The 24,314-nt window shown below is 46.6% G+C and overlaps 1 protein-coding gene across 8 annotated transcripts in view; it reads right to left on the reverse strand.

Moving 5' to 3' along the window:
* Nucleotides 1-1,177: 1,177 nt before the first annotated feature.
* Nucleotides 1,178-24,314, reverse strand: part of zbtb16a (zinc finger and BTB domain containing 16a) — a 163,386-nt gene continuing 140,249 nt past the window's right edge. For 7 of the 8 annotated variants that reach the window (XM_055660500.1, XM_055660499.1, XM_055660501.1 and 4 more), the window contains 3 exons: nt 10,077-10,247; nt 2,983-3,150; nt 1,178-2,354 (listed from right to left, as the gene is read on the reverse strand). In XM_055660500.1, coding sequence (XP_055516475.1) covers nt 2,125-2,354; nt 2,983-3,150; nt 10,077-10,247 — 569 coding nt within the window. In that variant the 3' untranslated portion in view covers nt 1,178-2,124. The remainder of the gene's footprint in view (nt 2,355-2,982; nt 3,151-10,076; nt 10,248-24,314) is intronic. The other variant, XM_055660495.1, reaches the window with a different exon arrangement.

Here is a 24,314-nt window from a genome sequence, read left to right on the forward strand (position 1 = left end):
TGGCAACTTTAGGCTGGCCAAGTTTGTCATGTCTGCTCAACATTACTGAAACAATTTAAAGGAAAAATATGGGCCACATTTAATAATCCTTACAAGTTTTTGCGTCTGAACCAAATGGAGTTCCACTTTAGTTATTTTCTGGATCAATCACCATTAATCTATTTGTATTGCCAATTTATCTCGGACATGTTCAGCTATTGTGAGGAAGTTACTGGCAAGGAGTGCGGGCCCAGCATGGACCAGTCAGCATCAACATACCTTCCATAGCAAAAGTGCTATCAATGAGTAGAAGGCTTTCCAATGAAGAAGCCCAACCTATTATCCAAGTGTTTATTCCCTGTTCCTTACATTACTCCTTCCAACATTGAAGGGACCATATCCATTATATTCCTTTTTAAGAATTGAAGTGCATTTGAAGAGCCACTTTATGGGAAATGGGAGACAGGTAGGAGTGCAAACGGGAGGAGGGAAGAGGGAATAGTGAGAGGGTGGAATGGGTGAGAGAGGGGAGGGAGGGATTGGAGAGGGAATGTTAAAACAAAATGGAATGGAGAAGAGTTGGGAGAGTTGGTGATAGGATCGTGAAGTAATACAAGACAGGGAGAGAGGAAATTAGGGATCAGAGTAGGGGTGGGAGAGGTGGTGGTGGGAAAGAGGGATGAGGCAGGAGACTGCAGCCAGGAATCTTGGATGTACAGCTTTACCTAACCACGTGAAGAAACCATTCTTCACGAAACAGTCGAAAGGATTTTTCAGTCAGATGCAAAGAGAATCTCCCTCCAATGAACCCCACTCCCTCACAAACCCCCTCCCTCTCCTCCTACTCCCATCCTACTCCCCCCCCCCTTCTTCTCTCCCCCCCCCCCCCCCCCCCCCCCTCCTCGGCAAGTTTAGCCAATGTGCTGTCTGGTTTTATTTATAACTAGAGTAGACTATGAAATATACCTTTTTCCGTTTTGATTTAGTGCTAACTGCACGGAATAACACTGGGATACAATGAAACTGCATCAATTCCCACACATTCACAAAAAAATAATTCACATCACAGAGGCGGTAAGGGCTGGAACTTATCGCAACTTACAAAAAGGACCAACAATTACTACAAAAATATCACAATTTTGTAAATATCTAATCAATTCTGTCTGAATTTCACAGATTTTCCTCACCCCCCCCCCCCCATCCCCCCAAGGACTATGCTACCTCCATCCACCTTATTCAGTGTATTCTTCACTAAAACCCATCACTACACACCCGTCAATTGTCTCAATAACTCTCTCTCTCTCTCACGCACGTAAACATACTCAATAACCAAATGTCCAGATTCTGCCCAAGTGATTCTTCTTATCTTGTTCCTTCACATTTTAACAAAACGACATTAACTGTTGTTATAATTCAAGCTTGAACACTTCATTTTGCCCTGTTCTCATCTAATCTCAGCTTAGAAACCCAGTCAGGTACCCATGGCCACTATCAGCTTTGAGGACCACTAACATGACACCCATTTTAAGGCAAACCCCATTTCCCTTTTTGCTGTCAAACTGAAAGGAAGCAAGCTCTGTCCTCTCCCATCCTTTGTCCAGTTTGTAAAGTACCCCCTCCCCTAACATTCGTTACATTCCCACACCCCGTTACATATAGACGCTGCAACCTTGCTGACACAAACAGCAAACAGCTACAAGCATGAGATGATCGATCCTGGCAACAATGCTAAACAAAAAATACTGCCACTGTGCTTTAGTAACTTGGCACAATAAAATAAAGAGGTAGCTTTTGGAATAAATCTGGACCCTGACCAAACATGGCAGGGTCATTATTTCTTTCTTTAAAAAACAAACAAAAACAAAACACACCAGTTTTGGTAATGACCACACATTCGTGAAAAAATGAAAATAAATTGTTTTCTCTGCCCTGGCACTTTGCAGTGCTTTAAGTACTTGACCGTTTGACCACTGCCTGACACAATTAACCGGCTCAAGGCTAGAGAGAGACAAGCGCATGAGGATATCTAACATTAGCTGATCAACACGAGGTAATGCAAGCACACTGTGCACAACACAGAAAATGTTCAAAAAATGATTCTCCACTCTCGCAGCACTGTTTAATTTCTTGTTGTCCTTCTCATGATTAGACGTAGCACAGATAGAGGTAAGTCTTCTCTATTCTCCAGTCCGGTGGGATATCCTCGGGCTTGTGGCTTTTCATGTGCTTCTGCATGGCGGACAGGCTGGGGCAGTAATCCAGGCATATTGTACACTGGTAGGGTGAAGCACCATTGTGTGTACGCAGGTGTTTGATCATGGCAGAGTAGTCCCGTGACCGTTGGTGGCACAGCTTACACTCAAACGGCTTCTCACCTGGAGGGAGAGGAAGAACGCACTTGAATCCTTAGACCAAGAGTGACGGCAATCACTCCCCCCTCCCTCCCATCATCTACCTCCCCACCCCCAGATCACCAGTTCCCCTCTGTGGTCAAGGTTTCTGCATCGTTCTACACGTCTACACGTGACCTAACCGTGGTTTACCTGTGTGGACACGTCGCGCGTTTACCTGTGTGGACACGTGACGTGCCGTGTTTACCTGACACGTGGACACGTGACGTGACGTGTTTACCTGTGTGGACACGTGACGTGACGTGTTTACCCGTGTGGACATGTCACGTGTTTACCTGTGTGGAAACATGACGTGCCATGTTTACCTGTGTGGACAAGTGACGTGCCGTGTTTACCTGTGTGGACGCGTGACGTGCTGCGTTTACCTGTGTGGACACGTGATGTGCCGTGTTTACCTGTGTGGACACGTGATGTGATGCGTTTACCTGTGTGGATACGTGACGTGATGCGTTTACCTGTGTGGACACGTGACGTGCCGTGTTTACCTGTGTGGACACGTGACGTGCCGTGTTTACCTGTGTGGACACGTTACCTGTGTGGACACGTGACGTGCTGTGTTTACCTGTGTGGACACGTGACGTGCTGTGTTTACCTGTGTGGACACGATAGTGGGTCTCCAGTTGGTGTTTCAGGCTGAATTTCTTGCCACAACCGTTACACTCATACGGTTTCTCGCCAGTGTGGATGCGCTTGTGACTCTTGAGTGTGCACTCGTCACGGAAGCAGCTCCCACAGAACTCACACTCGTATGGATGGTCACCTGTGGCAACAACAACAACAACATCACGTGTGGTCAACCTCGAGCCACAACTACACACTTGTGCTTCAGCTGATCCACACCCCCTACATAACACAAGAGAGAAACACACGTTGCTGCTACTGAGAGAATGATGAGCTGAGCACACAGAGGAAACCAAGGATGATCTTACACCAGTGAAGATCATCGATGGGAGCTGCCACCTGGGGTCGGGGCAAGCAATCCAACAGTGACATTATGAAGAGGACCAGCCATTCTTCTGGAAGGTCTCAAACCGAAACGTCACCTATTCCTTTTCTCCTGAGATGCTGCCTGACCCGCTGAGTTACTCCAGCACTTTGTGTTTTACTGAAGATTTCAGCATCTGCAGTTCTTTGTGTCTCTCGATGAATGAATGCCAAGATTCCAGCAGAAAGATCAGGTCACCTTTACACCTCAGGCCCATTTTGAGTTTTCAAAAGAGCCATGAGTTTATGTTTCTGTGAATGTAACAAAGAGGACCATTCCTGACGGCTCGGATGCCTTGTCCAGCCTTCAATGTGGCCAGTGCTGATCTGACCATCCTCCTCCACTCCCATCTCATGCCACACGGGACATCTCCAATTGCCAAAAACGTTACCTCAGCTTTGAAAGTTTGGAACTGAAGGCACGCTGTACTACATGAATGCATTTAGATAAAGAAGATATTCATGTGTATGTAAATGGACTATTTCAGCAGTAAAATCACAACAGCTGTATGTCTTAAATGTTCACAATTGAATATCATCATCACCACCTTTTCCTAATCTAACTCCATCTTTTCCCTGGACCTGAAGATTGTGAATCTCAGCCTTTGCTTTGCCCTGCAACTTGCCAGCTTATAAATGATATTCACAGTCACCCAGTTCTTATTTTGTTCAGCTTTGCAGTGTTGCTCCATGCATCTGGGTTTAGAGGATTAGGTGTACCTGATGCTTTGTTCCATTCACACTACCTATACAATGCAGGCACCATTTTGATCTTTATCAGCGTGAGCTCTTTAATATTCTCCGAGCACAACAGATACCAAGACAGCCCTCAGTGATGGCTGCCTCATCTGCAACCTTCCGTTTCGCTGCACCATTCTTGAAAGGTCTTTGAAATCTTCCAGAAGAAAGGCAGTGATTAGTACAATTGTCCCAGACATATGGAGAGAGATGTTAGTGCCAGAGTCGCATAAACAAACACTTATGGCAGCTGAATCCATTACAGTTTTGAGAGGGAAATCAAAACAGCATCATTAAAAATATGTTAAAAAACCTAGACGCTGGAAATCTGAAATGAACCCAAAAAACACAAAAATGCTGGAAATACTCAGCAAGTCAGTCAGCATCTGCGGAAAAACTGAGCTGGACACAGATTGCCGGAGTAACTCAGCAGGTCAGGCAGCATCTGTGGAGAACATGGATAGGTGACGTTTCACAAAGTGCTGGAGTAACTCAGTGGGTCAGGCAGCATCTGTGGAGAACATGGATAGGTGACGTTTCACAGAGTGCTGGAGTAACTCAGCGGGTCAGGCAGCATCTGTGGAGAACATGGATAGGGGACATTTCATAGAGTGCTGGAGTAACTCAGTGGGTCAGGCAGCATCTGTGGAGAACATGGATAGGTGACGTTTCATGTTGAGACATATTTTCCTTCCTTATTGCTTATCTAACATTCTCCTCAGCGAGAGTTTGCAAAGGCTGCTACAGAGTGATCTAGCAATCAGCTGGTGTTGATTATTGAACAGTCATTTTTCTTGGCTGAAAGAGCTAATGCTTTTGTTTCTGCCTCTGTAATAATGCCACTAGTTTCTCCCTTCTAAAGCGAGCAAGTATAATTGAGTGAAATGCAATGAGCAGATGTAGGGTTTTTGTGCCCTGCATATTCTAGCAGATGGTACAAGGCTGCTGGGCATGTAACGTTCTCTGCATGTCAATACGTTAATGAGCAAAGCATCAGCAGAGACCTGCACTCTCCATTGCATTCATGACAAGCTGCACTTGTGGCTTTGCATAAATTGCCCTCTCCCCGATTCATACTGTCAACTGTCATTCTTCAGTGTATGTTCTCCACCCCACCCCCACCCCTTCACTCCTTCAAAGCTGATTAGACCCAAACTCATTTTTAAAGCCAGATTTAATCCACGTTGGTTTTTAGCTGTTCTACAGTTCCTGAAAATGTCCAAAGTTCCTCTATTTATTTTCACAGTTCATCTTGTCAGAGTTGGACAACAAAAGGATCAACCCTTCGACCCAAGATACTGGCCATCAAACACCCATTTATATCATCCTATTTTATTCTCCCCACATTCCCATCAACTGCTCCCAGATTCTATCACTCAGCTTCACACCAGTGGTGACTTAATCCACCAACCTATAGTGTAGGAAGTAACTACAGATGCTGGTTTACACCGAAGATTGACACAAGATGCTGGAGTAACTCAGCGGGGCAGGCAGCATCTCTGGAGAGAAGGAATGGGTGACGTGGGGTGAAACCAGAGCACCCAAAAATACCCCATAGAAAACTTAGACATAGAAAACAGGCGCAGGAGTAGGATCATGGCTGATCATCCCAAATCAGTACCCCGTTCCGGCTTTTCCCCCATATCCCTCGATTCTCTTAGCGCTAACAGCTAAATCTAACTCTCTCTTGAGTCACGCAGTCACAGGGAGAACATGCAAACTCTACACAGACAGAGCAGAGATCTGGATTAACTATGGGCGAGTGAAGATGTAATGCAGCTGCACTATATCAGCTGTGCCACTGATCATTGGTCACCGATTCTAATTTGTTTAATATGCAGGACAGCTCTGTGAAATCTTATAGTCCAGTCATATCGCACAACCCAGCATGCTAGACTGGCTCTTTAATAACACTGTTAGTAAGTCCCAGTTACACTGTGAGCAGGTAGAGGTCTATCCCTAGTGTGTAGCATAGTGATCACTGGTCAAGGGGCCTGTTTCCGCGCTGTATATCTAAACTCTAACCTTTCATGTCAGCAGCAAGTCACCTAGTCTGGGCTGTGTCCCTGGCCACTGCTGTATCCAGTTCCCTCACCTTAAGTGTCCAATCTCCAGCAACAACCCACACACACACACACACACGCGCGCACACACACACATGCACACACACACACACGCCTGACACTGTTCATTATATAAATGACAAATGGACCTGATTGCAGGGAGCCTCTGCCCACGAGTGTGAACTCATTCAACATTCTGCTGGAGGTGCCTCAGCTCCCACATCCCCTCTGCCCAATGATACTGAACACATTGTCCACACAATGCCAACATGATGCCTTATTGGATTGGGCCACTTGCCGTGGTCTGGTGTTAAACCAGACAGTGTTATCAGCTCCGGACAGCTGTGTTACACGTTGGGGCATTTGCATGAAAGATTCTGCAGCTAAGGACGTAGCAGAACAGCGTGTAGAATAGAATGGGGAGAGGCCGGCCAGGTGGGGGCCTGACCAGGTGGGGGACGACCAGGCGAGAGGGGAAAGTTCCTCAGCTCAGGTACTTAGTGTTCACTGGAGACATGTTTCAAAGGTGAGCATCTGTAAGGAGCGAGTCATTGTCCCATCCCCAGAGCTTGCCCACTGTTTATAAAGCACGTCCCAGGAGAGAACAAGCAGGGACTCCATCGCCCATCGTGGCAGTGGGTGCTGAGATCAGGGCAGTGGGTGCTGAGATCAGGGCAGTAGGTGCTGAGATACATCACCCATCAGGGCAGTAGGTGCTGAGATCAGGGCAGTGGGTGCTGAGATCAGGGCCCACACTGGGAGATGCCCCGTCCACCAGGTTTACTTTGTGAATAGACGTCAGTGATGATGTAAACATGTTGCCAAAGTCAAACTGTCTTTGACAGACGTGTCGTTCGTTCAGTAAACAGCATGAGGGGAGATGTATGTGTAATGCAAAGTCTTTCATTCCACGGCAGTGGGTTTCCAGAGGACCCCTGGCTGTGAAGCTGCTCGTCTATTGTAATTGCCGCTTTGTAAAGGAAATGGACAAACTGTTTGTTACTTTGTTGGAGAATATTTACAACTCCGGCAGGTGGGACGGCACCAACAGCACCAGAGGGAATCAGTTAGCTTGGTAATGAAGATACAGTCACAGAGTGAGAGGGGGATAGAGCATGGAATCAGGCCCTTCAGCCCATCGAGCCCATGACAGCATCACACTGTTTCCATGCTGTCTGCCTCTACATAACATGGTTTAAATTCCTTCTGGGAGCCGTCTGGTGTTCTGTTCCCACCAGCCATGTCCAATGCACACTGTGGCAAGAAGATGGGGAAAGAGACACAACAGCTTGGGTATGATGTGGCATAAACTATATATTCACGGCCCTCTTTACTGAAGACCAGTCTTCATGCTCAGAATAAGCAATGGCCCCAACAGGCAAGCAACCCCCAGCTGCCCACAGACCCCGAGGAAAGCCCACTGATCTCATCCCCATTCACCTCCAGCAAAGGAAACTCATTCACGGCAACATCAAGTCAGTGAAATGATTGGAAACTGGATCACACTCGGTGAAAATGGACCCGTCTTGGGGTTTTGTGTGAATTAGCAGCGATTGCATTGATTGCTTCTATTTTAACTGAAACATTACATTTCTATTGAGTTAATTGCCACTTTAATTGCAATCAGCATTTCTGATGGGAATTTGTTCAATGTTCAGTTGTTCATTTGCTTCATCGCAACTGAATGTAATTTGCGAGCTACATTGGACCTCTAATGATGTCTATTCACGGCACAGTCTCACATCCCTCCTCCTTACTAGTCTCGCATAAACACGCTTACAATACAAGTTGCTCAACAAATTATTCGCCCCCAACCCAGTGTAAGATTCTTGGTAAATAAACAAAAACACAAGGTCACATTGTGTAATCGGCAGTGGTTACAGGGGCCTTGTTAGATTTTAGATATAAAGCTCTCAGGGCTGAAGGAAGCCAGGGATTATGGGGAGAAGGCAGGAACGGGGTACTGATTCTGGATGATCAGCCATGATCATATTGAATGGCAGTGCTGGCTCGAAGGGCTGAATGGCCTACATCTGCACCTATTGTCTATGTTTCTATGTAACTCCTCAATACAAGCAGCAGTGTTGGCTATGGACTGTGCTATGTTCCCATGCTGACCAATATGCCCAATCTATAACAGCCCCATCAGTCCAAACCTGTCCTATCCACCCTACTGTCCAAATCTATTTTAGATATTGTTATAGTAGCTGCCTCAACTACCTCTGGCAACTCAGTCCATGTGCCCACCACCCTCTGGGTAGAAAATGTTGTCCCTCGGTTTGCATTAAATCTTTCCCCTCACCTTAAACCTCCGTTTCTAGATTCACCTACTCTGCATAAAACATTGTGTATTCACCCAACCTATTTCCTTCATGATTTTATACACCTCCATAACATCACCCTTCATTTACCTGTCCTAGCCTGCACAACCTCCCTGTAGCTCAGGCCCTCAAGTCTGTGCTGGAGACACAGGTTCAATACTGACCTCGGGAACCTTGTGTGGAGTTTGCATGTTCTCACTCTGGCCACATGGACTCTATTTCCCTCCCACATCCCAAAGACGTGCGTGTTGGTGGGTGAATAAACTGCTGTAATCTGCCCCTAGTGTGTAGGCATGTGATGAATCTGGGCAGAGTTGATGGGAATGTAGAGGGGGGGGGAACAATGAGGTTGATGCAAGATTATTGTCGATGTGTTGTAGTTACACAAATCACACATCACCCTGGTTGTTGCAGGTGAGGGTGGAGAGCGTGTGTACTGCACCTGTCACAGTGAGGATGATGCACCTGTCAGTGGGGATGGTGCACCTGTCAGTGTGGGGATGGTGTACCTGTCACAGAGGATGGTGCACCTGTCACAGTGGGGATGGTGCACCTGTCACAGAGGATGGTGCACCTGTCACAGTGGGGATGGTGCACCTGTCACAGTGGGGATGGTGCACCTGTCACAGTGGGGATGGTGCACCTGTCACAGTGGGGATGGTGCACCTGTCACAGGGGATGGTGCACCTGTCACAGAGGATGGTGCACCTGTCACAGTGGGGATGGTGCACCTGTCACAGAGGATGGTGCACCTGTCACAGAGGATGGTGCACCTGTCACAGAGGATGGTGCACCTGTCACAGTGGGGATGGTGCACCTGTCAGTGGGGATGGTGCACCTGTCAGTGTGGGGATGGTGCACCTGTCAGTGTGGGGATGGTGCACCTGTCACAGTGGGGATGGTGCACCTGTCACAGTGAGGATGGTGCACCTGTCACAGTGAGGATGGTGCACCTGTCACAGTGGGGATGGTGCACCTGTCACAGTGGGGATGGTGCACCTGTCACAGTGAGGATGGTGCACCTGTCACAGTGGGGATGGTGCACCTGTCACAGTGGGGATGGTGCACCTGTCACAGTGGGGATGGTGCACCTGTCACAGTGGGGATGGTGTACCTGTCACAGTGGGGATGGTGCACCTGTCACAGTGAGGATGGTGCACCTGTCACAGTGAGGATGGTGCACCTGTCAGTGTGGGGATGGTGCACCTGTCACAGTGGGGATGGTGCACCTGTCACAGTGGGGATGGTGCACCTGTCACAGTGAGGATGGTGCACCTGTCACAGTGAGGATGGTGCACCTGTCAGTGTGGGGATGGTGCACCTGTCACAGTGGGGATGGTGCACCTGTCACAGTGGGGATGGTGCACCTGTCACAGTGAGGATGGTGCACCTGTCACAGTGTGGATGGTGCACCTGTCAGTGGGGATGGTGCACCTGTCACAGTGGGGATGGTGCACCTGTCAGTGAGGATGGTGTACCTGTCACAGTGGGGATGATGCACCTGTCACAGTGGGGATGGTGCACCTGTCAGTGGGGATGGTGCACCTGTCACAGTGAGAATAGTGCTCGCAGCTGCTTACCTGTGTGTGACCTCAGGTGCCGCTTGAGTGCGGTGTGGCTGGGGAAGGTTCGGTTGCACTCGCTGCAGATATAGCTGCGCACTCCTGCATGCACCTCCATGTGCTGCTGCAATGCCACCTGTGTCTGGAAACGCTTGCCACAGAGCAGGCAGAAGACGGCCATGTCAGTCCCTGCAGAGAAACACAACACAACACACAATCAGGCTAACCAAGGAATAACAGGCCCAGACACACACTGCAACTACCTGCTGCTCAAAACCCGTCAACACTTACACGGGTGGAAGGGCAGGCATGGTGACGCAGCTGTAGAGTTGCTGCCTCACAGCGCCAGAGACCCGGGTTCCATCCCGACTACAACTGCTGCCTGCGTTGAGTTTGCACGTTCTCCCCGTGACCACGTGGGTTTCCTCCCATATTCCAAAGACGTGCAGGTTTGTAGGTTAATTGCCTTCCGTAAATTGTCCCTAGTGTGTAGAATACAACTAGTGTACGGGGTGATCGCTGGTCGACGTTCGAGTCAGTGGGTCAAAGGGCCCATCTCCATGCTGGATCTACAAACTAAGCTAAACATCTCTCAAGTTGCAAGTCCCCATTTACACTGTTCACACGGTGATTTAAAAAAAATAGAATTTGCTGGGGAGTCGGGCCGAAGGGCCTGTTTGTGTGATGTCTCTCAGTAAACAAAGCAATACTGTTCTCCTTCACTGCCGCTGTGATTGGACCACTATTGCAGTGTATTTTTCAGTATTGAGAAGACACCATCCACTTCCCTTTTGAAGGTAATGGCAAAGTGAGCCAGTGGGAAAGGGTCATTCCCAACTGTCACTTGCGAGCGGAGCACCAAGGCAAATTCCTTGTATGTGAATACTTGGCCAATAAACCTATTCATAAGGGAAACTGGCCAGGTAGTTATGTCAAAGTCGCCACTTAGCAGTGGGGAAAGTCACCAGCAGCAAGTAGCTGGAGTTCAGCACTGTGTCCAATACATCTAGTCAAAGGAAAATGATCGGCTCTAACAGACACTGTCAACAACGCTTCTTCCAAATTCACATTTCAACACAAAACAGAACTTACAAGAGACATTTTTCATAAGAAGCTCCAACTACTCTTTACCTGTCTTTGGCCACAGGTCACCAGCAGAAAACGGAAAGATCTGCAAATCTACACCTGTTTGGGCAACACCTTGATACAGGTAGCTTTGGACAAACTGGATACTCTGCTCATCATCTTACAAAAATCTACCGATTCCACAATAGTTCTTGCAATAAGGGAGAGCAGCAAATGGGGCCACACCGATCAGACAAGAGGCAGCCACCAACTTGTTAAGCTGACATGGCCAATTGGAAAAAAGGCTGGAATCTATAATTAAGCAAGTGATACCAAGGCACTTAGAAAACAACATGATTGAATGTGGGTCAGGAAAGATAAATCATATTTGACCAAATCATTGGAGTATCTTGAAGATGTATCCATCAGACTTGATGAGGGAATGATCTGACCCCCATCTATTCACAACATCAACAATTTGGCCGAGAGGACCTTCCAGGCTAGATCTTGTGATGTTGGGGCTGTCGTGCAAGCTGAGAATGAAATGTGTCTTATTCTACATATTGGAAAATAAGAGGTGACCAGGTTGACATGTGTGGGATTTGTGGAGGAGTTGAGGGAGTCGATACAGGGAGGATGTGGCTCCAGATTGAGGAGGCTGGAGGTAAGTGTTGCAGGTTCACATAAGAGATAGACTAATTAGGAATAATAAGAGAAAATGTCTCCACTCGGCGAGTGAACTGTTGGAATTCTCTTCCCTGGCTGTGTCATTGTGTTGAAGTGTAGATGGATGGTTTTCTAAGGTAGACAAAAACTGCCGGAGTAACTCAGCGAGTGAGACAACATCTATGGAGAGAAGGAATAGGTGACGTTTCAGGTCGAGACCCTTCTTCAGTCTGAATAGATGCTGCCTCACCCGCTGAGTTCCTCCAGCATTTTTAATCTACCTTCGATTTTTTCCAGCATCTGCAGTTCTTTCTCAAACATAGATGATTTTCTAGATAGTTTGAGAGAAGTGAAAGATGCAAGGACAAGCCCTGGTTGTCAAGCCATATTGTCCCGTTCACCAATTGTAGGAATCATCGCACATATCGTTGCCTTTCCCTCCCACAGCTCATTGGACCAGGTTTTCAATCATTAATTCACCAATGAAAGTGAATCAGAAAGCTGAAACTCCCTTAAAAAAGTCAGGATTTTGATTTTAATAATAGTTGGTTTATTTTGTAGTCTAGTGAAGCCAGGCAGTTATTGGCTCTCTGGTGCTAGTTGAGTGCATTCACTGCTGGCATAACGTGATTATCAGGTTTAATCTGAACACTTCATTTCTACACAAAGTCCAGGGGCCGCCTGTATTATATTTTACTAGCCCCACTGCTTCACATGCTTGTTTGTTCTGATGCTAGTGAAGGCTTTTCCTTTTGGGTTGGCTTTCTTTACATCTTTGAAAAGACCCCTGAAGGATTATACAGAACCCTTTCATAAACAATCCCCCAATTCCCCCCCCCCCCCCCACACACACATTATAGTTTACCAGAGGGTCAAAGGCCAGCTGGCAGCTTACTAAGAAACAGTGGGAACTTTACAATGCCTGCTCTCCATTCATTGCCCAGTTTAGGCCCATACCTTCCACACATATCTCAGCGCAGAGGCGAGGCGAGGCAAGGGGATGGGCGACTATTCTCTGTCCTAACCATCCCACATGTAGAACAATTATTTCAGAATCTGGTTTGAGTATTTTAAAATAAAATTCCACGTTCTTTATTACTGGAATTCTAAGTATGATTTCCAACGCTCACCAAGGGTTTTAACATGAAAAGGCCTGGTCTCATTGCAAACTGCAGAGAGATGGTCTGGAATTTGGTGGCACAGTAGCAGAGTTGCTGCCTCACAGCGCCAGAGGCCCAGGTTCAATCCTGACTACGGCTGCTGTTTGCACAGAGTTTTCCCCGCGTGGGTTTTCTCCGGGCGCTCCGGTTTCTTCCCACGCTCCAAAGACGTCCAGGTTTGTAGGTTAATTGGCTTCGGTAAAATTGTAAATTGTCCCTAGTGTGTAGGATAGTGTTAGTGTACGAGGTGTTCGCTGGTCGATGCGGACTCGGTGGACTAAAGGGCATGTATGTGCACTGTATCTCTAAACACTGAAAATCCAATCGACATTTTCTTGAGTCGGCAGCCTTAGGTAAAACAAAAACTATAAATGGAGAAATTCGCCAAAATTTTAGAAAGGTCCTGATGGCAGATTTTACTGGTAGTTTACAATGTCCACAATCCACAGAGTAGCAGCTTCTGTGAACCCAGACAACATGCATCATGAATGGGAATAGTAATGGGAAAATGTAGCAGTGAAAGCGAGAAGAATTTGTAATGGGGAGGAAGGATATGGGTGAAATTATTGTCTGTCTGTCTGTGTCTTCAGGGCAAAACAAACATTAAAATAAACCTCCCAGAAATACAAGCAACCAAATGGTGACACTATAACTGGGAGCAGTTAATGGGGATGAGCATGCGGTTAAACACTTTGATAGAGAAAGCAGAAATGCCAAGCGGCCATTTAATATTGAAGGAGGAGTAATGTCGTCACCCAGGGCTGGGGAATCTTTGGGTTCCTCCAACTGCACCTGCGTTGAGTTCCATTCTCTACCTCTGCCAGCTGTCCAAGCCCAGTCTTCACCAAGTTTAATCACAGTCAATAGGTTTCTTGAGTAAAACACAAAGGCTGGAGTAACTCAAAAGGTCAAGCAGCATCTGTGGAGGGAATGAATATGCAGGTTTTCGGGTCAGGGACCTGAAACGTCCCCAATCCGATCTGTTCACAGATTCTGACTGTCCCACTGTGCTCTTCCAGCACTCTGCGCTTTTTCTCAAGATTTCAGCATCTGCAGTTCCTTGTGACTCAATAGATTTTTAATTGTTGGAGAAATGAAGGGATTGGGGTCAGTGCAGTGCAGGCAAATGATCAGCTGTGATCTTGCTGAATGGCAGAGCAGGCTAGAGGGGCAGAATGGCCTGCCCCTGATCCTACTTTCACGTTCCAAACCCTTTAGCAATTGTGCTGTGTCCTCGTTCTGCAGGAGTTCTCAGTAAAGCACGAAACAATGCAAACTGAAACAACATGGAGAGCTGTGGAGAAGGTCCCTGGAAGCAGTTTCTGGAAGATTTAATGAGGCTCGGAGTTAGGAATCATTAAGCAGACAGGCTGTCGTGGTGTGGAGTTACTAAGCCATTAGCGTAGTTTGCCGCTAAGCTCCACTGAAATGCCATCTAAGCTTTTGTGCTTGCTGGTGAATGCGAGGGACTGGCCCCACAGTAATCCCCTCAGGTATGTGGCCCTCCTCAGTAATTTTGAAAATGACAGCAGGACCAGGTGAAAGGTCAGTGGAGCTGTGGCCGGAGGCAGCTGCAGCTGCAAGGCCTGCGATATCTGACCGGCCGGCCGTCTGGGATAACTTGCAGTGAACGCCACCCGCTGTGAAAAACAATCCCATCTCACAGGGGTGTGGGGAGAACAAAGCCTCTGGCCTTGGCCCTGCAGCCCTGACAAATCATCCCAGCTACTCCTGCACTCTCATTTGTGAAGCTAATTGGCCACAGATATCAGCAGAGCAACACCACGTTATACACTCTAGATGCAACATGCCAAGTTGCAGGCTCACTCATCGTTAAACCAAAGGTTGTTGCTACTCACAACTAGTAGAACCCTCGTCAGATCATTACAAACATTCAGTAACTTAAAGTCCAATGTAATGTATCTACAATGCTGTTGTTTGGTCCCTAACGTCCATGATCAAGTGAAGAGTCTCTCACCAGTGAGCTGGCTACAAGGGCTGCAATGACAGCCTGAGCTTGGAACAAAGTCTTCTCCACAAGTGTCCCATGGACTTTGATAACAATTACAAGTGGTTTCAATGAAGTGAATGTCCCAGTTTGGGGCACATCCAGAATTAGGGGAGGGATGTTAAGATGGTCGCTACTAAACCCCAAAACAAACTCAGGAAGGTGATGGCAAAAACAGATTTAAAGGCACAATACGTATATCCACATGGAAGCAGGGAATAGAAGCTTACAAAGATACAACAAGGGGTTAAAGCAGAAACAGACAGTGGATAGATAAGTTGGGGTGAAGGACCAATCAGTGACCTGTGCATTTTTTCTTTTGAGTTGTAAAATAGTCAAGAAACAGGAGGAGATGGGGAAAGGAACCAAAGTGAAACAGTTGCACCCACAGTAACGATAGGACAGCGATACAAGTCTCAACTTCACATCGATTACCAATTACCCGGCTACAGAAGGGTTTTACTATTGGCAGTAGCACTAAGATGGTTAGGGGAGGAAAGTCACACAGCTATTATCCATTTCCACAGCAACCATCACTTTAGAGGAAAGAAATGGCCAAGAGGTGGCTCCTATACTGTACGGTGGACAAAGGCTAACCCCCCCACTATCAGCGGCTGCGAGAGCTGGAGCAAATTAAAATATAAAAAGATCCAGCTACATAGATACACCAAAATGGGGGTCGAGAGAGGTCAAGCTTGAAGAATTAAAGGCTTTGCAACAGTTGGGGGTTTCTAAGTCCCATTACAGTGCGTTCAATCACTAACCTCCCCTCTGCCTCGCAGCTAAAGCCAGGAACCAATTAGGAATACAGTAGATGCCAAGACCAACAGCTCACAAAAATACAATTAAAACATGGGTCATTTTATGGTAGTTTGCACTACAAAAATGTAATCCCTGCCACCTCCACAAACTCACTATGCTCATGTAAGGGTTTTTGCAATCTTGTTAAAAATGTCATTGTCCCACCCAGAGGTTTTATAGGTGTTTCTGAGCTCACTGGTCTTCACAAGGCACATTGAGTAGTAATTCACCTCCCGACTTCAGTAAGCACCTACAGAAGGAACTGCAGATGCTGGTTTACACCAAAGGTAGACACAAAATGCTTGAGTAACACAGCAGGACAGGCAGCATCCCTGGAGAGAAGGAATGGATGGCGTTTTGGGTCTGAAGAAGGGTCTCAACACGAAACATCACCCATTCCTCTCTCCAGAGATGCTGCCTGTCCCGCTGAGTTACTCCAGCATTTTGTGTCCATCTACAGTAAACACCTGCCTAGTTTACAATGCACTCTGGGCGAGTGTTACAGCTTTTTACACAGGCCACGTGTACATTGGAGAAACAGCTCCTCACATTCCATTTGGGCAGTTTAGAGGCATAAATGTTGAATCCTCTAGTTTTAAGCAACTTCTACTGACACTCCCCTGCCCCCCCCCCCACCCACCCCCACCTGTTTGACCAGCATGGCCGGGAGTGTCCAGAGAGCGAGGTCAAGCATCTGGTAGACCCAGTTCACCCCCTGCAGACACCGATGGGACCCACAGGCAAACGGCGAGAGCAGAGAGGGCCAACGAGGAACGAGAAAGCTAACCTTACACTCCCTACAAAGACAATTTAATCAGAAATAAAGTTGTGTACAGTGGCCTTGGTGAACAGGGGTGATTTGTAGGCAGGAGACCACTCTCAGCTTCATTGACATTCCAGTGCGTTAGTACGTCGCATTTCTAATGCAGGTTGATGAAATCTACAAACTCACGTTGTTACTCACGTTGAAATGCGGTTCTGGTGACATGTTATTAAAACGGAATTAGTGTCTGCATGGAGCCTTTTGGGAATTTCAGACCAAAAGCTGGAAATAAGACGGCACTAAATATAAACGGGACACTCGCTATTAACCTGGGTGTCCGCGGAACAGCATCTGTCTTATCCGAGCAGTTAGATTGAAACACTTAGATAGACACAAAAAGCTGGAGTAACTCAGCGGGACAGGCAGCATCCCTGGAGAGAAGGAATGGGGCTGAAGAAAACCCTGCTTTCAAATCAGTAGCATCACAAATATCAACTCCAATAGTGAAAGCAGGGCTACCAATATGTGCAATAAATAAGCAGATATTTTAACCCCTTTCATACCACATTGAACACACTGAAATGACTTGCTATCGGCTTCATTGGATACAATCCATTTTTCTCGAAAAAGCCAACCTTTTAGATCAAATTTATGTTTTTTAAAAAGTCATTTGGACAGGGATGTGGGTTAGGAAGAGTTGAAGGGGCTATGGACCAAATGCAGGTAAATGGGGCTGGCTCAGAATGCCAACGGTTGGCATGGACACTGTGGGCCGAATGGCCTACTTGCATGCTGCATGCTATAGGACTCGATAACTATATCCAGCATCCTGACCCATGTACATCACTAATACACACTGACCACCTGGTTCTGAGATTGGCTTTGGGCAAATTAGGGGCCAGACTTCCAATGGCTTGTCATATGTCCCAGCACTCTAGAAAGAAAAGAATGATATTTTTGACATTCCCATACACTTCTTGCTGTGAAGTGGCAGTACAGAGCAAGGGGCACAGGGACATGATTCACTGGAAACTCTTGTACCCCCAGAGTAACACACCAGAACCTGCTATACTGAAACTCCCACGCAGTACAAGTTCACACCAAAGACAATGACAGATGCATGTGAGATGTCGGGTGGTGCAGGTGATAGAGCCACTGCTGGCAGGGCCAGAGATACGGATTTAACCCTGACCATGGGTGCTGTGGGAGTGGAGCTTGCACCTTCTCTCTGTGGCTGTGGTAAGTCCCACATCCTGAAGACCAGCGGTTGGTAAATTAATTAGCTGCTGTATAACCACTCTAGTGTGCAGGTGTTGGAGTTGATGAGAATGTGCGGAGATTAAAGATGGGATTAATGTAGGATTAGTGTAAATGTGTGTTTGGTAGCCAGTGCAGGATGAGTGGGTCAAAGGGCTTGTTTCCAGGCTGTAACTCACTATGACTCTGCCCATAATTCTAGGAAATCATGTTGTGTACAAGATACACTATTGGAGTTTATGTTCAGCACCCTGGACAGATCCCACACAGACAGCTCTGCTCCACATCCATGCTTGAACTGCAAACACATGGCTGTTCGTTTGTGACCCTGATCTAACTGTAACATCCATGACTCACATGTCCTGTCTCCATGGCTGCCCATCCAGATTTACCCCCAAATCCCCAGGACACAGACACAGGAACGTCAAGGGAAACATTCAAATGCATTTCAATTTTTCTTTCGAACAATTGTGTAGCTACATGTCAGACTTGGAATAGTAGCAAGTTGGGTCCAAACTGTTCAACCAGACGCAACGCACTTCTTTTAAAAAGACATTTGGGTTTAAGAGGCAGGGAAGGAAATGTATTGCCGCACTGGAGACACAGTGATGAGCGAGCAAGGGCTGGATGTTTGATTGCAACACAAAGAATATTAACCAGAGTTGACAAGTGAAGCTACACTGCAATTAGTCTTTCAGACTAGATGTTAAAGATGGACCCTGATTGCTTCTGCGTGTAAAGATGGCTCGCACTGTCCAAACCCTCAGCAATAACCTGTCCTCTGGGGCAACGCCCACCACTCAGTCACCACACTAACACAGAGCAGCTGCCTGTTATTCCCCTGCTGCCATTGTGGGAGTTTGCTCAGCCCTGTGTTTCCTACACTACGGAGATCAACTTTAATTTGGCACCAGGTACTTCAAAATATTCTTCAGGTTGTGGAAACTGTAGAAATGAAATGCACCCTTTGTCCCCGAGATGCAATTATATCAGCGGACCAAGGTCACATGATGCAACTTCCAGAAGCATCACTGAATTGTGCACAAAAGCTAAATAACGGTTAGCTGTATAAAGTGAAAAATACAGTGTTTCACAGAGTGCTGGAGTAACTCAGCGGGTCAGGCAGCATCTGTGGAGAACATGGATAGGCGACGTTTCACAGAGTGCTGGAGTAACTCAGCGGGTCAGGCAGCATCTGTGGAGAACATGGATAGGTGACGTTTCACAGAGTGCTGGAGTAACTCAGCGGGTCAGCCAGCATCTGTGGAGAACAGGAAATAGGTGACGTTTCAGAGTGCCGAAACTCTTCGGGGGTTTCGGCATCTGTGGAGCTAAGGAAATAGACATGGTTCGGGCCCGAAACCCTTCCGGGTTTCGGCCCATAAAAGTTGCTGCTATTTCCAGAATGGGTTTGGCCCGAAATGTTGCCTACATGGATAGGCGCGTTCCATAGATGCTGCTGCACCAGTAACTCAGCAGGTCAGGCAGCATCTGTGGAGAACATGGATAGGTGACGTTTTGGGTCCCGCTCCAAAATGCCACTGATCCATGACGTCCAGAGATGCTGCCTGACCCGCTGAGTTACACCAGAAGTTTGCGTTTGTTTTGCACACCAGTGTGTGCAGTAGAGCGTGCCTAGCTGTATGAAGAGATGCAGGTTGTGACTCTGGATGCCAGTCTCCAGCTTGGCCTGGTTTTCCAGGACACTAATCACAGTAGCTCCAATCAATCACTGTCACACCACAGAGACATTCTCGTGTTAATGGGGAAAGAGAGAAACCTCCAACTTGAATCAATATTCTATCTCAAAGTGCATGCGTGCAAGCTTACACACCCACTGGACAAGAGTCCCAACTCGAAACGCTGACGGTCCACTCCCCTCCACACACACCGCCTGACCCACCCACTTAGATGTTTTCTTACAGACGCTCACTACTGCCACTGAAACCAACATACAAAGGCTGCGCTGTGCCCAGAGTCAATGTTTCAGGAACAAATATCACTTTAATCAAACATCCCCATGTCCCCACAGATCACAGGAAGACAAAACTAAATAACTACTCAATCTTTATTCCAAAAACAAAGTGGGCTGAAACTCTAGCTGTGTCCTTGGAATTTCATCAAACCTTCCATGCGGCACAGACAGGAAACACGAAACCCAGTGTTGAGTCCGGTCCCAGTGCAAGGCAGCGATTCTCCCTCAGGCCTGATTAATGAGGTTGCAACATGAACCAGGACTCCCAGTACCTGGATCACAGACAACTTCAGTACAACGAGAATCAATTGCAATCACAGCTCCATAAACAGATAAGCCGATTGCTTTGATTACAGTCCCATTTATTACCTGACCCAACTGGGAATTTATCATCACACGAAAATTTAAAAGTTTGACACAGGTTATTTTGACCAGAAAAAGGGAAATTAATTTTAAGCGGTTCAAGTTTAGACAAGGAGAAATATCTCTGGCAAGCTGCTCAATCCTATAGTCACTGGTGTAAGACATTGGTTTCATTAAATCTGATGATCATTGAATAAAAAGAGTTTGTTTTCTGTAAAGGTTCAAACATTGACAGTCAATAGTCACTGGACATACAGTCGCCAGACCATCTTTAATAACATGAGCAGAGCAAGAATGTCCTTCAGGTTCAGAACAAGACCACACCGGCCAGAAGACCCCCTATCCCCGCTGACCAGACCGCTGCCCCCCCCCCCGCTGACCAGACTTCCTCCCCCCCCCCACCCCCCTGACCAGATCCGCCATGCTGACTAGACCCCTGCTGACCAGACTTCCCCCCACCCCCACTGACCAGACCACCGCCATCACACTGACCAAACTGCCCCCCGCTGACCAGACTTCCCCCTCCCCCCCCCACTGACCAGACCTCCGCCACGCTGACTAGACCCCTCCCTGCTGACCAGACTCCCATTTCTCCCCCCCCCCCCCCCGCTGACTAGACCACCACACTGACCAGACCAATCTCCCCCCCACCCCCGCTGACTAGACCGCCTTATTACGCAACTCTCCCCACACTAACATGGACTCATTTTCTGAAATAATGAAGCACTTGGTTTTATCAAACTCCATAAACCACAGCCCATCATCATCACGTCTCCAGGGCAACAGAGGGGAAATAAATACTAAATGTTGCCAATGGCATCAAGAACTATTTTTAATTGGAGGCATCAAAAGCATCCACATTCTATGACAACATTTAACTGAGTTTTGAGATGTTTTGGAAAGAAACAGATGGATGTTTATTGAGAATTGCTTCCAGCTCGACTGAAATAATTTGTTCAGAAACAATTTTCCAATGGTGATTGCCACGTGAGATAGCTGTATCATTATTACAACAATGGAGATGGAGTGGTGGCACTTTCATCTCCACTCTGGGGGACAGGCGGTTATGTCTGAGTTAGCCACAGAGTCTAGGCTGACACGGAGGTACTGAGGGAAAGCCTCAATGCCATAGTTTGGATGGGTTACCAAGCAGAGGACAATAGAAGGTGCTAGAACATTAACTCAGAGATGACCAAGGGATTCCATGCGGCAATCTATACTACAAACTGTTGTCAATAAAGTGGATCATTTGATCTCTACAGGTCTGGTTACAGGATCACACTCTGCATATTGCTGCATTCTGACCACATTATTGCACAGGCTTCAGCAAGATATTGGGAAAAAAAGGAGTTCTATATTTTTTCTTTTCCTTGTGCTAGGCGACATTTTCCCCAATCGCCATTTGTAAATGGACAATGATTATGAGCCTCTAGAAACAGAAACTACAAGACCGAGTCACAGTATTCACTTCCCAGAAATACAGCAAAGTCTCCATGCATTCATGGCTGTACATCATCTCCTACCTATTTACATCGACAGGACTAGTGTTTTCTTGACAGATGCATGATTAGCTTGCCATAAGAATGCAGACATGGATCAAAAGGCCAGAATAATGGGAGTGAATGGATACTGGGATCAGAATGCTGCTTGGATCAGCCGAGCCTTTATGTAGCACTGACCCAAGCGACACACACAAAGCCCTCCTGTAAATCTATTGATCCCGCATCTGGCCAGTGTAAGTAAGGCTCCAGTTACAGTACCTCCACAATAACATCTCAACACAGCTGCTGGCTTGTCCACTTGGATGGCTCCAATTTGCACATCAGAAATCAAAGCAGTCGTGGAGTGGAAGATGGCAAGTTGCAGAGGATACTATTTATGTGGCTGTGACTTGATTGTGATCGGAATCTGCTGCCTGGTTTGTATTGCCTCGTCTAGATTGGCCATCTCCAAAAACATAACTCCTTACACATCGACCAAAGGGATGCATTTAAATATTATTACAGGTACTACAGCCGGCAAAAAGTGCCCTTCCTCTATTTGTAACTGGCTATAGTTTCTGTATTGATCAACACTCAAATGCCTATTTGGTTCCGACTGCCTCTTGACTTCTTAAAAAGCAACTGCAAAATATAAAAGATAGAGAGCAAAAATGTACAAGAAATAAAGAATACAGCACAAGGTTATTGTGATTGGTTTGCCTGAACTAACCCTTTAACCAACTGGTCCTGCACACCTGCCCTTTCCACAGAATTCTGCTGAGCTTGTCTTTCAGCTAGGTATCCAATTCCCTGCTGAAAGTTATGTCCGAGTCTGCTTTCAGATACAATGGGGGCAGTGGATTTGAATGAAGAAATTTAACAGATGAAGACAAATGACATGGGGATACTCACAGACACGCACGTTGGAAATATATCAGCCAAAAGGTAAAGAACAAACAGCAGAAAATTGCCACCGAAACATGCATCGGGCAAGTTGGTAGGAAGTAGGTAGAGATCAAAATGGCTTGTGTGAATAAAAAACACAGCCACAAAACAGTCAGCTGGCTTTGTGTTTGTGCTACAAATAAAAATGGAGACGATACCCAAATCTGACCGGATATTCTGAAGAAACTGGTACGCGGTGCCAAGAAAGTGGAACTTGCAGCTCAACTGAGCGAATGGGGGAAAATGCGGTCATTCCAAATCTAGAGATGAAGAACGATGGCAGCAGAATGCGATGAAATGAATTCGGAGGAAGCTTGCACAAAGATGAAACACAGACACGGACCCGTTAGGCAAATTGGCCAACATCTATATTATAGGTGCAATGTAATCGGGGGAAATACAATTCAACTTAATCAGAACTGTGCAATGGATTTATTTTGTTTGTAAGAAAAGTGGTCAAAAGGGCGAGACTCTGGATAAATGGCAACTTTTATAGATTCTGTTACAGCTATAATGCCGACACACAAAGACTGAAATAGGTGGCAGAAAGAGAATCAAAGAGTTGAACAAAACTGGACTTAATTAGTTGAAGGGCCCCGTAGCCGCAGCTCCTGTAGAATGTACCACGCTTCTCAATGACCAACCACTGCTCAGCCCACAATCATCAGTGCTTTTTGTTTTTACTTTTAGCTGCAAACCCTAAAGAAGATTTATGTAACAATCCATCCACGCACTTGTCAATCAATAGCAACTCCTAATCCAACAATACGGCACATTCAAAACTTTCATTAAATCCTCCCGTCTAATTTTACCAATTCCCCCATCCTTGCAGCGTGTCAGCTTTGCTCCAGTTCCCGAACAGTATAGTTGTCCTCTGTTTCCTCGCAGCTGGCTGGACTCGCATCTAACCACTCACTAATCTCAAAGGTCCCCACCCTGAACCTTTCAACAAATCACGTTCCCCTACATTCCTAAAAATCTCCCTGACATCTCTCCTCATAGATATCACCATGCATACAATCATAGAATGGGCTAGCATGGTATCAGACCCTTCTGCCCCACTGCCAACCACCATTTTTACCCATCTATAACCATATAACAATTACAGCACGGAAACAGGCCATCTCGGCCCTACAAGTCCGTGCCGAACAACTTTTTTTCCCTTAGTCCCACCTGCCTGCACTCATACCATAACCCTCCATTCCCTCTCATCCATATGCCTATCCAATTTATTTTTAAATGATACCAACGAACCTGCCTCCACCACTTCCACTGGAAGCTCATTCCACACCGCCACCACTCTCTGAGTAAAGAAGTTCCCCCTCATGTTACCCCTAAACTTCTGTCCCTTAATTCTGAAGTCATGTCCTCTTGTTTGAATCTTCCCTATTCTCAAAGGGAAAAGCTAGTCCACATCAACTCTGTCTATCCCTCTCATCATTTTAAAGACCTCTATCAAGTCCCCCCTTAACCTTCTGCGCTCCAGAGAATAAAGACCTAACTTATTCAACCTATCTCTGTAACTTAGTTGTTGAAACCCAGGCAACATTCTAGTAAATCTCCTCTGTACTCTCTCTATTTTGTTGACTAATCCCATTTTCCTGTTTATGTCTATCCAAACGTCTCGTTAACCTTCCTTCCAATCTTCCAACTCTCAATCCCCCCTTTGCTGCCAAAAGCCAAGGCGGACTACCCTCATGTTGCTGAAGACTATCCCATCCATCTACCCCCTCTATACCTCTCAACACCTTGTGTACTGTTACATCATCCAG

Source organism: Leucoraja erinacea, chromosome 32 (assembly GCF_028641065.1).
Source record: "Leucoraja erinacea ecotype New England chromosome 32, Leri_hhj_1, whole genome shotgun sequence".
NCBI lineage: Eukaryota > Metazoa > Chordata > Chondrichthyes > Rajiformes > Rajidae > Leucoraja > Leucoraja erinaceus.